This window comes from Emydura macquarii, unplaced genomic scaffold (assembly GCF_026122565.2).
Source record: "Emydura macquarii macquarii isolate MOO-44397 ecotype Brisbane River unplaced genomic scaffold, CSIRO-AGI_Emac_v2 contig_561, whole genome shotgun sequence".
NCBI lineage: Eukaryota > Metazoa > Chordata > Testudines > Chelidae > Emydura > Emydura macquarii.
This window is the reverse complement of record NW_027130698.1, coordinates 9,030,687-9,045,148: the sequence shown is the minus strand read 5'-3', so window position 1 is coordinate 9,045,148 and position 14,462 is coordinate 9,030,687. Positions and strand designations below refer to the sequence as shown.

General features: G+C 37.9%; 1 protein-coding gene across 1 annotated transcript in view; it reads left to right on the top strand.

Moving 5' to 3' along the window:
• Positions 1 to 14,462, top strand: part of ADAMTS18 (ADAM metallopeptidase with thrombospondin type 1 motif 18) — a gene marked incomplete at its 5' end in the record, with an annotated part of 96,989 nt that overhangs the window by 53,317 nt on the left and 29,210 nt on the right. Inside the window, 4 exon segments of the mRNA XM_067539981.1 lie at positions 5,299 to 5,471; positions 8,968 to 9,098; positions 9,232 to 9,355; positions 10,767 to 11,011. Coding sequence (XP_067396082.1) covers positions 5,299 to 5,471; positions 8,968 to 9,098; positions 9,232 to 9,355; positions 10,767 to 11,011 — 673 coding nt within the window.

The following is a 14,462-nucleotide window of genomic DNA, read 5'->3' as shown; positions in this document are numbered from 1 at the left end:
TAGTTTCCATGAGATGTATGTATGCACACACCAATCAGTTTTCTTCTCTCAAGTTCCGGTGTGGCCATCTCTGCTTCCAATAAGAACAGTGTGTGTGACTATAGTATATTGTATTTAAACCATCATGAAGAAATGTGTGTTATGGACTCTGGTATGAACACGTTATGTTTACTACCAGGACTTGATTTTGTCTCTGCCTACTCTAATTACATTATGCTAGTGATAATTCACTTAGAGCCAAGAGGACTAACTGTAAATCTCTATCAGAATTAGACTTATGAAATGCCGACACTACAGAACACCCTGTTCAAGAATGAACAAATACACATATAGATATATTTCACATCCCTGACCAATTATACTTTTAAATAAATGTGAATGCATTGGAAAGTAGTCTTTAGCTGGTTACAATGTGGAAACACAGTAAAAAAAAATTATGAGACTTAAATATTTAAATATTTAAAATTCCTGAAATTCATTTCTGTTTTCCCAGTCCAAAATGTGTGTGGAAAACTAAATTTGTTTCTTCCATACTTTGATTTTTGTAAGGTTTTAGATGACACAAATGCTTTCGGCTAATGTAGCCTTAACTCTGTGGGTGAAAGTCAACTTGTACAGAGGGTCAGCATGACGACTGTGCACCACTGAAGACTCATGTCAGCCCTCAAAATAGGGCTTCTAAATAAATGGCCTGATTTTCAAAAGCATTGAATTTCCAATAACTTCAGTAGGAACTATTGGATGTTCAGTGAGTTTAAAGGTCAGATCACTTATTTAAGAGCTCAAATATGAAGGAAGTAGCTTAATTTTTTCAAAATTGGTTTTGAAAATCTTGTCTTGTGTGTGTATGTGTGCACATACATGTCGTGTGTGAGTATGAGTCTCTTCCTATAAATAATACCCAACTGATTCAATATCCTTTTTGTTGATGCTTGTAAGACAGTCACTGTGGTCCTGCCCTAGAGTCTTTTGAAACAGTCTGACTCTCTGAGTTATGCATGAATTTACAGTACCAAACACCTACTGAGGTCATCTATAGTACACTGAGAGCTGTGCAGATTTGCTAAACTCATTATGCTTGTATAAATTGCCACAACATAATTTCATGGATCTGGTTTTCATACATCACAACATTTTACAATTGAGATAGTTTCCGGAGAAATAAATAGATTACATAATTTAATAGTTCAGCTGGTAAAGAGCCTGAATAGTGCCCAAGAGATTTATGTTAATAGCTAAATCGTATCTGTGGGATTGTGTCCTGCCCGCTTCATAATGGTGCACTATTCGCTAAAATATTAGAATACAGTATTAGGCATCTGTGTAATAAAAAGACTAAAACAATTTTTATAAACTCAAAAACTTTTTATTCTTTTGTATTCAGTTACTTTAAGAATGATCACAAACACTGAAAATTTAAAGTAACGATGCAATTTGAAACAATAACTAATCAAATTTTATAAAGAATTCTGTAGACCATTGACTTCAGATAGAAAAAAAATGGTACTCTAGCTTTGTAATACTATTATTAGCATTTGGGCCTACGCTGAAGTGTGCACATCTAGGTGTGAACTATACCAAATTTGAAGGAGTTTAGAGCCAGCGCTTCATGGTCTAGTTACCATTATTAACTGTAATGCATTGAACACCATCTCTGTAAAGAGCACAGGTCATTGCAGTGTTGTATTGTTTTGTATTCCAGCTATCAGCTTCACTGATAATAGACATCCCAGATTTTTTAACTGTTGTCACATCTGCTCTAACAAAGTCTAAAATACATCTCTAGTTGTTTTTGTTTTTTGCAGAAGATGAAACTTAACAATTAAGTGTTTGGATACTACCATAGTGCCGGAATATGCATATGGTAACACACACATATATATACGCACCACTAGGACTGCTTAAAATAGTTTTGGAGTAGTGGCATTGACTTTGCAGATGAGGAAATTCATTTAAGTCCCACTAGCAGTATTTTAATACCTTAAGTCATTTCTTAATTATTTATTAGTAAATTTATTGGAGTCTTTGTGCTTGGACTCTTTGAGATGGTTTATAAATTAGTCTTTGGAGTTAATTCTTTGCAGCCCCTTCTTCAAAACTCCTTCGATGTTTTGGTATCTCCTTCATTCTTCCATTGTCTGAATCCAGAAAACACCTAGACACATGGGTAACTTCACTCCTATGTGTAAAGTTATGAATGTGTGTATGTGGATCAGGGCCTTCAGTTGTAAGTTCTTTGGGACAGAGACTGCGCACTCCGATTTGTATTGTGAGGTGTGTAGTAACTATTTATTCTGCTAACTCAACACAATAATAATAATATCCTTCGAATAGCACATTGAGATTTACATGGATAACTCCGTGCTTAGCCTCTCCCTAGCCGAACATCCATGGTCAATTATTCTGAAATTATAATAACAGCTAAGGGCTAGATTGTGGTTAGCTTTACTTAGCACTGCAGTCCTCTTGGCTAACTTCTTGGATAGCTTCCAAGAGGTGAGGGGGCTTCTCATTAGTTTCTCCCCTTTGAGAGTGACTCGTTGATAAGGGGCAGAGACAGGTGAGGAGTAAGGCGAACCCTACCTATACCCCACTTATTCACTGACCAGCAGTTTGGGGGAGAGTGGAATATACTGCACCATTTAAAGGTCTGTAGCACACATGGGAAACTAGAATTTCTCTTTCAGTGCTCCTCTAGGTTAGTGGAGCTTTACACTTTCCCCAAATGAAGGGCTGGGGCTAAAAGCCACAATCTAACCCTGAATGATTCTGTTATTTTGCTTGTTTGGTGACTTTTACTTAGGCAGGGAGTTGCTTCTTCCCCCCCCCGCCCCCCCCACACTTACGTATAAAGAGTCTTGTTCTACAGGGCAGAGGAACTCAAAGAAATCACACGCGTGCTGAAGCTGTAAAGAAAGGTGTCTGAACAAAAATGAGCATGTACCCAACATCCTTTCCTAATTTACTCAGGCAAAACTCCCATCTGTTACCCTCACTCAACGTATATGCTCTCTGAGCTGAAGAATCATTTTGCTGAACTGACTCTGGATGAGAAGCTTGCCTTAGTTCACTGTAGGCCCACTGTTAAGATGGCTAGTAATGATGCTAGTCCATCCCCGGGCGAGGTCAGTACACAATTGTTCCCTACAGCACATTTCTCTACTGCTCTGCCCAGTTTTAAATGGACTAACAGATGGGTTTTCACCATTTTCTTTGAGAGACTGTTCTGTAGACGAGTATTCACTAAAGACTTTTGAAATAGCCAGCTATTGTATTTCCTTCAAAGCAGTAATGCTGATTCAAGACATGAAAACAGACTCCAGCTTGTTTTACAAATGTATGAGGATTACAATGTAGGGATAAGCAGATAGTATAAACACATAATTGCAGAATTCACCTGGAATCTCTTATCCACATTTTACCTAGTTGTCCCCATAACATCACTCCACAATGGATTCAACAGGAAAGTGTGTTAACATAAGTTACAAGATATACTGGGCGTAGGGTACATTTATAATATAGCGTGTAGGGATTTAAACAAATTACGCCCATTATCCTTGTTAGAGACTGTGCAAATACTGCAACTTATATGTTATTCTGAAAGCGGTTCCCTTGACGTATGTGTAGCACAGCCAGGCCATTCACTGAAAGACCATAACATGCATTTCAAGTACATATTTTCCCTAACATTTTAAACAATCGTTATACAAACAAAAGTGCTGCTTACATCTTTCTAAGCAAGGCTAAGTGGAATAATGCAAAATACTTGACAGTGGTTAAGCTGCTGGTTTGCTGAGAACACAGCCTATCATGCAGCCCAATACATTCTAATTGTTTCCTCGTATTTACCTGTCCATCTGTCTATATCCATCTATTTTCCCTTGTATTATACTTAGACTGTATGCTCATTAGGCAGGGATTGTCTTTCCGTTTTGTGTTAGTACAGCATCTAGCGCAATGGGGTTCTGTCCATGCCTGGCACTCCTAGGTACTCTGAAAATATAAATAAATAATTCCGGAGGGGTAGCCATGTTAGTCTGTATACAGCAAAAACAACGAGAGTCCTGTAGCACTTTAAAGACTAACAAATTTCTGTGGGCATAAGCTTTCGTGGGCTGCAACCCACTTCGTCAGATGCACTTGGTCAGAGGCAAGTAGTTGCAGCCCATGAAAGCTTATGCCCGCAGAAATTTGTTAGTCTTTAAGGTTCTACGGGACTCTCGTTGTTTTTGCTAAATAAATAATAATACTAATAGTAACAAGAAGAATAAGATCATATAGTTTTAGGCACAGTGGCATATTGGAACACTGCAAAATTATACAGTGAAACCATAAGAACAGAGAATTTCTATGTAGATCCATGCGGAATAGAGAGGAGAATGAATACAGTAATCAGCTGGTCAAGGGTTTTCTTAGGCATTCTGAAAAAAGCAAGGCTAACATTTTAAATTTGTTTACATTTATATACAACCAACTAGCAGTTAAAAAATCTGATTATGTTCTATAATTAATATATGAATGCTAGCAAACCAATGAAATAGTTTATCTTTGTACTAGCCCAAATTTAGGAAACCATCACTGTTCAGATCTTCACGCATCACTGTGTACTCAAGTGCACAATTAAGGTCCACTGAAATCAGTGTGCCTTAAACATGGGTTTAAAGTTAAACGTGCTTAAATCAGAACAAATGTGCACAATCCCTTGTTATTCTGTAAGAGCTATGCCGTTAGGTAACTATTTAAAAGTGTATTTTTACATGTTGTAGTTTTCACAATACCAGAATGCAATTGTTCATTCAATGTATGTTTGATTAGTCCTATGTTTTCTATTAATTTTTCCTTTATTAAGTACTATTATAGTAAATAATATTGTTGCATACATGAGAATTCCTGGATCACGGTAGACTGAAAACTGGCATATAGCAAGACAGTTCATTAATATTGTTTACTTCCTCAGGTCAGTTATTCTGAGATCTGTAATAGTATTGACCAATCAGATCGTACATGCAAATAAAAACATCCCAACTGGCAAGAGTTTAATTCAGTGAAAACATTAAATTGATATATTAATGATCCAAACTGATAGCATATATTGACTATTTTGCTTGGTTTTGGTGATAATTAAAATTCATGGTCTTTTGCGAGCAATAGTGGCTTTTTGGATTAATAAGTCTTGCTATGTAGCTTAACAGAAGTCAATAGGATGGTGCTTCTTCATGAACTGCCATTGAATGTATTTAACAGGTGTCAATCATCTCCACTTTTGGTTTTGCAAAAAAAAATTTTTTTTCTTTGTAGGCCACAGTATGGTGGCAAGTTCTGTCACGGCTCCAGTCGAATTTATCAGCTTTGCAATCTTCAGCCATGTCCACCAAATAGTCTGGATTTCCGTGCCCAACAATGTGCAGAATATAACAGCAAGCCTTTCCGCGGGTGGTACTACAATTGGAAGCCTTATACTAAAGTTGAAGGTAATTTGGCCATGGTTCTGACTGACAAAATAAGTTGCGTGAGACGGACTAGCTTGCTATAATTCATTGCCATTCTCTGGGCCAAATGTAGCCCTGCTGGGAGTGTGTGGAAATCCAGGGGGCCTTTTGTGGAGCTGCAAATGATTTCTAGCAGGGTTGAATTTGGCCTTCAGTGTAACATCATGTGTAAGAATCTGCAGAGAAGTTGGTTTTGATTGTGAATTTAGATCTCTATCCTGTGTTCCCCAATTATTCTATCCCTCACTTTCTTTTTATATTGCTTTTTTTTTGTTAAAACAAACAAAAAACAAAACCAAACAACAAACCACCTTTTCCCACGAATTTCTCTATATGGGAACCATCAACTCCTACAATAACATGCCATAATCTTCATTCTTTTGGAATGTTCTCAGATTTCTAAACGTAACAGTAAATCAACCCTTTTAAGTTTCCTACTGATATATTCTCATGAGAATTATTGCTGGGGCTTTATAAGACTCATGGCTCAGTAAATATTCCTTCTTTGTTGCTCAAGTTTAAGTTTATTTTTTCTGCTTACGCCTCAATTTTGTAAACATCCAGTATCATTTGCATTTTACTGGGTAGTTAATAGCTACCAATATTTCCCTGGAGTTTCAAAGCACACTGAATATTTGTGATTACTATTTCTTAAATGAAAGTAGTGTATCTGTCATATTGTGGCTGCTTTGTCTAGAATTGCCAGAAGTTGCCTTCAGGTACCTTGAGAGAATATACTTTTATATACATATATATATTGTAAATTTGCTTTTACTTGTGGTTTGTTTAAATATTCTTTAGAGGATAGTCAATATTAACTGAGAATACAATGATTTAAGCCATCTTTATTTATACAGACATATTATAAGAACTTTGATTCCTGGTTAGAAGCCTATGTTCTGATATCGCCGTTGTGGGTGGGAGGAATGTGTAGAACTAAAGAAGAGCTATCTAGTTGGAGTGGGTCTCATAACTAAGTGGCAATGTCTGTTGCATTGAATGCTTCAAATGAGGTATCATATTAAATATTTACTATCATTGTGACATTTATTTTAAACAGATGGGCCAAGATTTTCAAAAATCAGAGCCTACTGTTAGGCATTAAGGAAATCATTTTCAAAAGCACTAGAGGGATTTCAACAAGTGCTGTTGAACGTAAATACGACTTACATTCCTAAAGTCCCATAGGTGCTTTTCAGAATCTCCCCCCAAGTCTATAATTAGACTTATACGTATGTGGGCTGATTTGCAAAACGGCTGAGCAGCTATTTCCCTTCAATGGAAACTTCTGGATACTAAGCACTATTGAAAATTGGAATACTTAGGGTTATGTCCACACTGCAAAAAAATCACTTGCCTCAACAAGTGTCAGAGCCTGGGTCTGCAAACTTGGGCTCACATTACAGCACTAAAAATAGCAGTGTAGACGTGCCTGCGCGGGCGGGAGCTTGGGCTTTGATACCCTCCCTCCCACCTCCTCCTCCCGGCTGGGTTTCAAAGTCTGAGCTCCAGACCGAACAGGAATATCTAACACACTAGTTTTTAACACTGTAGCATGAGCCCTGCCAGCCTGAGTCTGGAGAACGGGGTTCTGAGACTCACTGTCGCGGTTTTTTTATTTTGCAGTGTAGACGTACCCTTAGTTAGGAGCCTAAATATATATTTTGCAGTCTAACTTTAGCCTCCTGTTTTTGGAAATCTTGGCGATGGTGCTTAATATTGATAGTAAGTGACTAAACAATTCTGTCCAGTCTATGAAAAGCAATAATTACAATATAGTAAGCGGAGGATTGAATTTTCCAGTACAGAATCAATCAATCCCCTTGTAGGCATAATGTGAGATCTGTGTATAAGAAGGACTTAAATTGGCACCTAGCTGTGTGGATTGCTTTGGTGGGGAAAATGTCTTTTGAATAGAAACGTTGGCCCTCCAGTCCTAGCTTCCAAATAGGCTGATCACTTGTGCCATCTTACATACTTTCAGTTTTTAATTTAGAAGAAATTAAATGAAAATATTACAATCCCCTTCAGGTCTCAGGTCTCATGCCATCACCTGGCTCATGGTAGAATCTCACTCTCTCAGACTGGGCCCTGGCTGCAGTCCCCTGTATATCAACTGTGATTACCTCAGCAGGTCTGACCTATATCCCATCCCTGCAATTCTGTTCCTTCTAGAAGCAATTATATTAGCACCCAGTCACCAGACAGGCTTTTTAAAGCAAATTATTATTTATTAGAACAAAAGCATTTCAGAGAATAGCAGATCTTAAAACAATAAACAGACTATACACGTCTCTAGTTTACTAGGTGTCTAATCATCTTCCATATGGGAATCCCGGAAGCCCTAAGCTTTCTATAGACCCCCCTGAGAGTTCTAGGGTCTGATTGACACAGTCTATACCCTTGACACACAAATCCTCTCTCTCTCCCAGCCTCAGATGGGAGGATCTTTTAAAAGCTGCGTAGTTCTTTTGACCCTCCTCTTTCCCTACACATCGCAGGAGATAGGATGTGCGATCCTTGAAAATGATAGCTTTACCCATTATCTTTCAAGGGGGTGCTGGGATGTCCTTTGTCCCATTGTCTTCTTGGTGGTGACCATTCTCCTTGAATTCAAGCATTATAGGTGTATAATAAACATTCCACTAACCCTAACATGACTTATATCAATACAGTCACACAGGAAATTCTACTAACCCACCATAGTAATACAATAACTCCCTCATTGATCACGTCACATGCAGAGTTAATAAAATGTGTACATAGCAGTATTCTCAGATCAATGATGCACCTAACCCAGTATCCTGTCTTCCGACAGAGGCCAATGCTAGGTGCTTCAAAGGGAATGAACGGAATGGACATTCATTGAGTGATCCATCCCTTGTCCATTTCCAGCTTCTGGCAGTCAGAGGCTAAGGACACCCAGAGCATAGGGTTACATCCCTGACCATCCTGGCTAGTAGCCGTTGATGGACCTATCCTCTATGAATTTATCTAATTCTTTTTTGAACCCAGTTATGGGTTTTCCCTTCACAACATCCCCTGGCAATGAGTTCCACAGGTTGATTGTGCATTGTGTGAAGAAGTACTTCCTTTTCTTTGTTTTAAACCTGCTGCCTATTAATTTCATTGGGTGACCCTTGGTTCTTGTGTTATGTGAAGGAGTAAATAATACTTCTTTATTCACTTTCTCCATAGCACTCATGATTTTATAAACCTCTATTATATTTCTAAGCTGAAAAGTCCCAGTCTTTTTAATCTCCCCTTATCTAAAAGCTGTTCCATACCCCAAATCATTTTTGTTGCTCTTCTCTACCTTTTCCAATTCTAATATAACCTTTTCTGAGATGGGGAGACCAGAACTGCATGAAGTATTCAAGGTGTGGGCGTGCCAGGAATTTATATAGTAGCATTATGATATTTACTGTCTTATTATCTATCCCTTTCCTAATCTATTTATCTCTTCATATGTTTTCAGAGGAAGATAGATGTAAATTGTACTGCACAGCTGAAGACTTTGACTTTTTCTTTGCAATGTCCAGCAAAGTGAAAGATGGAACCTCATGCTCCCTGAACAAATATGATGTTTGCATTGATGGAATTTGTGAAGTAAGATAAACTGGAGTTTCTTTCAGTAACAATGTCATTTTTTAAGTGAATAATGGATTCCTTAATAGAAAATGCAGCTGTTACTTGAAATTCCCTTGTGTCAGAGTCCTTCACTTCTGTCTTTTGCTTTCAGCAAGTAGGGTGTGATCGTGGACTTGGTTCAAAAGCTGCTTTGGATGCTTGTGGAGTTTGTAATGGAGATAATTCAACGTGCAAGTTCTTTAAAGGCCAGTACTTGATCCAGCACAAAGCTAATGGTAAGGAAAGTTGTTCCACATGATCCTCAGCTCATTGCTCTGTTGTATCCCCATGTAGTATATATGACTTTTCGCTCATTAGGGCAGAGGCCCAAAGTCCGGATGTGAACTGAAACTCACTGGGAGAGTGAGAGGAGAGTTCATATTCCTGCTGTTCCTAACTTACAAGGAAACTGTGAGCATAAGGCTTCCTTAGTTAATTTGCAAGTATTTTATTGTTACTTCAACCACTTTCCACACTCACCTGCTTTCTTTTTTCTTTTTTCTTTTTTTAATTACAATGAAGGGTTTAAAGGTTAGAGGGCTTAAAGGTGCAGGTGAGTGAAAAATGTATCTCTGAATAACCTATTGTGTCTTGAGCGAGATTGTGAAAGATATAAAAAGTTGTTCACAGACTAATGACAAACATGCAAGTGCTTCTTGTTCTATGTAGGAACCAGAAAGAATTTATGTATATTTTGTGATGTACCTTGGCTGGAACCTTTCCAGTTGGTTCTGTGGATGGGCCAGTATTTAGGGTGCAAATCTGTGTCTCAGGAGAGCCATCTTCAGTCGAAAGAGGAAGGATGGGCCCAGTGGTTAAGGCCCTAGCGTAGGGGCCAGGTTTGATTCTTTGCTCCACCACAGACTTTGGGCAAGTCACTTAGTCTTCCTGAGCCTCAGCCTTGCCATGTGTAGAATGGGGATAATAGCACTTCCCTAGCTCACAGATTTGTTGGGCGGTGAAATACATTAAAAATGGTAAGGTGATCAGATACCATGGTGATGGGCCCATGTCAGTATCTAAGATGTAGATATAGAGCATTAAAGTATTATATTGGGAAAATATTACACCTTAATCAAATGGCCTGTGGAATTACAGAAGCAATAAATCATTGGGAGTTTATAGTTCAAGTGATTTGTAGTGTCTGACCAGGTTGCAGAATGGGTGAAATTTTGGGTGAGGGCCAGCATAAATCCTTACTATATGCATAGGTAAAGCACTCAAAGGGAAATTCATTCCAATGGAAATGGCCTGTCTATAAGGCAGATCCCCAATAACTGGAAGATCTAGTTCTCTAGTTCTTGTACAAACTCTCTGCATTTTGTTGCATTTCTCCCCAAAAGTATATTGGTCTTGTTATATTATAGGTATTACAGAGAAAATGTGTTAATATAACTGAACTGACTGAACTGAATTGTTCCTGACGTATTAAAAAATAACTTGATTTTTTTTGTCTTCAGTCAAAGAAGACAAAAATAATAGAATTCCAGGGACCGATTCATTCACTGTGTTGCTCCAGTTATAGGGTTCGGTGTAGATCCTTTAAAATGAATGTTGTGACACCATCATAAATCTAAAGGGAACTAAAAATAGGGAACTTTATTTTATTACAATTGGGAAAAATATTGCTTAATTCTTTCATTTTAGACTATTATCCAGTGGTCACCATTCCAGCAAGAGCACGTAATATTGAAATCCAGGAATTGCACATCTCCACCAGCTACCTTGCGGTGCGCAACCTGAATAAGAAGTATTATCTAACAGGGGACTGGACAATTGACTGGCCAGGAAAGTTCTCCTTTGCTGGGACAATTTTTGATTATCAACGCTCGTTTAATCGTCCAGAGAGTCTATATGCAGCAGGGCCAACTAATGAGACGCTAGTCTTTGAAGTAAGCTTTCTTCTGTTTATTCTATCGTTGATGTCTATTACAGAATTAGCAATGACAGCTTTATCTCAGTGGTGTAGCTCTCAGACAGATTAAAGAATAGCATTGAGTCATGGTACTATTCAGACTTAATTGTATAGTCATGCTAGACTGAAAGGCCTTTCACCAGTTTGTCGAGGTCTGGGATTTAGTAAACTGTCACAAGGGTAGTGAAAAGGAAAATGTGTAAAACATACTACACAGCATTATTTCTCAATTTCCACACAATTGTAATGGAGATTATAGCTTCACCTAATAAATGTTATACAATAAAAATCAGTGACGTGCAAATTAAATACCAAACAGCATGGTAAAGCTTAAAATCCACATTTTCAAATATTACCTCTGAAATTATAGTACATATAGGCTTTTGTGCATGCAGACTAGGTAATTGATTATCTAAATACTACTCATGGGTGCCTATGCAATTCCTGTGAATGCAGTTTTGTAGCTAATGCCGTGTGGAAGAGAGGAAAAAAAGATTTTTTGCAATCAAGTCACTATTGCCTGTTTCACCTGCCACGTATTCTGAGTCAGCGCTCGGAACAGCAGAAAGTAAACTTGGTGCTCATATCATTTTTGGTTTGGTTTGGTTTTAGAATCCTTTCCCTAGCAAGTTCCTTTCTCAGACTTTCCCTTAGTGTGCCCCAGAACACCTGATGGGCAACTACCAGTTGATGATAATTACAGAGGCCCTAGCTACTTTATTTTACCTCTTTCATGGAAATTTCTGGCAAGTCTCTGGAACCTCCAGCTTGTCCACTTGGCATGTTTTGATTCATCCTTCACTGTCAGAGTAGGGAAGCAGCTCTTCCCCTAGGAAATTCCACTCTTTCCCACCCCAGGCAGTGGTGCTCAAATTAGCTCACTACCAATTGCATTATTTTTCCTTCGGTGCACATATGGAGGATGATGTTCAGTGTTATACACCCTTCTCTGAGGCAGACACTTCTGGTCCTACACTCCGTTACATACAAAATACTTGCAATCTGAAAATTGATATCCTACTGAAATTTAGCAGAGATGATTAAGAAGTCTAGAGTGTCACATCTCACCTCTCCTTCATTCCTTTGAGCAATAAAACAAAGCCACAATAAGGTCACTTTTAGACCACAGTGTGAAATTTCTGCTTTTTTGGCTTCTTTCAGTATTAGCCGTAGCTTTACATGTATTTAGTATAGTTTGTAATCTGGAATATTTAATAATTCTGTTAAAAGTCTTAGTGTTTAAGGCACTAATTCAGTGAAGTATTTAAGACTAAGCACAATATTATCCTTTAATGAAGCTTATATCACAGCATATCTTGATATTTTGTGCTTTTTAAAAGTTACTAATTTCTTTCATGCTCTGTATGTTTCTGTATTGATATGAATGTATTAACCTGACAAGTGATAAATTTCAGACACAAAGCCCAGTCTGTGCAGTCATTTCCAAAATAGCCTTTTACCAAAGCTACAAGTATATGTACCAATACTAAGAAATATTACACTGAAATCCTGAGAAGCTAATTTATCATAGTGCATTGTAATTTAAGCTATATTATTATAACCCTGAAAACTGAAATAGGAATAGGAAATTGACATAGAAAGTGACCTGTTTTGTTGCAGATTATGCAAATACTCTGCAAAAATATATTTTAAAAATCTGTTTTTAATGTCAAATAACTCGTCTATTTTCATCCTATCAAATTATGCTGAAGAGCTTTACCTAGGTTTAACATTTAACTTCAGCCTATTGCTCCTATGAGAGCTTATTTAAACTTCCCATGTATTTTTATTGAAATACCTACACTACTAGCATTGGCAACCTGGGATTTTAATGGCTAGAAAAGTTACAATGCATGTCGGACTATGTTTTCCAAAATTATATAATCTATGGACTGTTGTTAATATATATTTTTATCCTCTACAATTTAAGTGACATCCAGTGGACTTTATTCTTAAGCAATGCAAAGTTGTGTTCAAAGAGGTATGCTATTTTGGCTCCATCAATTACTCTAAGCTATGAAAAAGCCAATCCAAAATATAAACAAACACAGATCCATTTATTAGACACTGAACATGCCTCTAAAATGTAACATGACAATTTACTATTTTCAGTACAAATGATGTAACGGATCCTGCTTCAACTATAAATATCTAAGATAGACACATAGCATATCACAAAGGGTATTTGACCACGCTCTTTTTTAAACTCTCATGCACTTTTTCAGAGAAGCATGCACAGCAATCTTTGGGGCCCAGTCCTGCCAACACTTTTCTCACAAGGGTAAATTTTATTTCCATGAAATAAGTATTTGTAGCATCAGCCCCTTATACGTTGACAACTTTTTTGTCTAAAAAATTGAATCTTCTTTTAAAAATGCATATGAGACTTTATATGCAGTATTGTGGTAGCCATGTCAGTCCCAGGATATTAGCGAGACAAGGTGGGTGAGTCAATATCTTTCTTTGGACCAACTTTTGTTGGTGAGAGAGACAAGTTTTTGAGGTACACAGAGCTTTTCTGCAGGTCTGGGAAAAGTCTGAGTACCTCAAGGTCTCCAGCTGGTCCAATAAAAGATTACCTCACCCATCTTGTGTCTATGAATATGTCACTATTCTTCCAAACTGCAACAGCAATTTCAATTACTATTTTCTGTAGGAGATTTCTGTAGGAGAGCACAGTGGGTGCCCTTGTAAAAACCCACATTGTATGTGTAACTGGCATTTGTGTGTGTAAATTGAGTAAATGTATGTACTCCCAAAGGAGTGACGTTCCTATGTCTGTACATGCCAATGCAAGGTTTTGTGAGTGCATCTTCCAGTATGATCCTCTGAATGATAGATCCACATTGCTTGAATTTAGTTTATCTTTGCACTCTGGCGCTCTCTAGGAGATCCAGCTTGTACAGTGTGAAGCATGTTTTAAGAGATGTGAAGGTGATTTAAGTAAGATGAATTCATATAATTCATGTTACATTTCTTGTTAGCTGACAATTTTCAAGATCCCTGGATTGTTTTTCTGTCGTGTGTGTGTGCGTGTGTGTGTGTGTGTATCCCATCCCATTGTTTCCCCTTTACTTTCATGAGATGATAAAGTATTCAAAATCATTGAAGCCCACATCAAGGAATTATTATTGGCCCTCAGTAAAGGGCATCACATACTTTGCTCCATAGTTCTCCCCCTTTCTCCAAAGGGGGTGTTAACCCACATATTCTAGGGCACCCCACCTTTACCCTTCCATGGGCTCAAGGCATAACCTAGTTAATTTGGGCACCCTCATCCTTTCCCAGTTCCTAGAGCTCTGGGCGAAAAGCACCTACCCTTATCCAGTTCCTAGGTCTCCGGGCATAATCTTGGGTGGGTTTGCGGGGCCTTTTACCAGTGAAAGAGCCTTACACAGTAATATCCTTAACCTCTATTTATTAGCAGT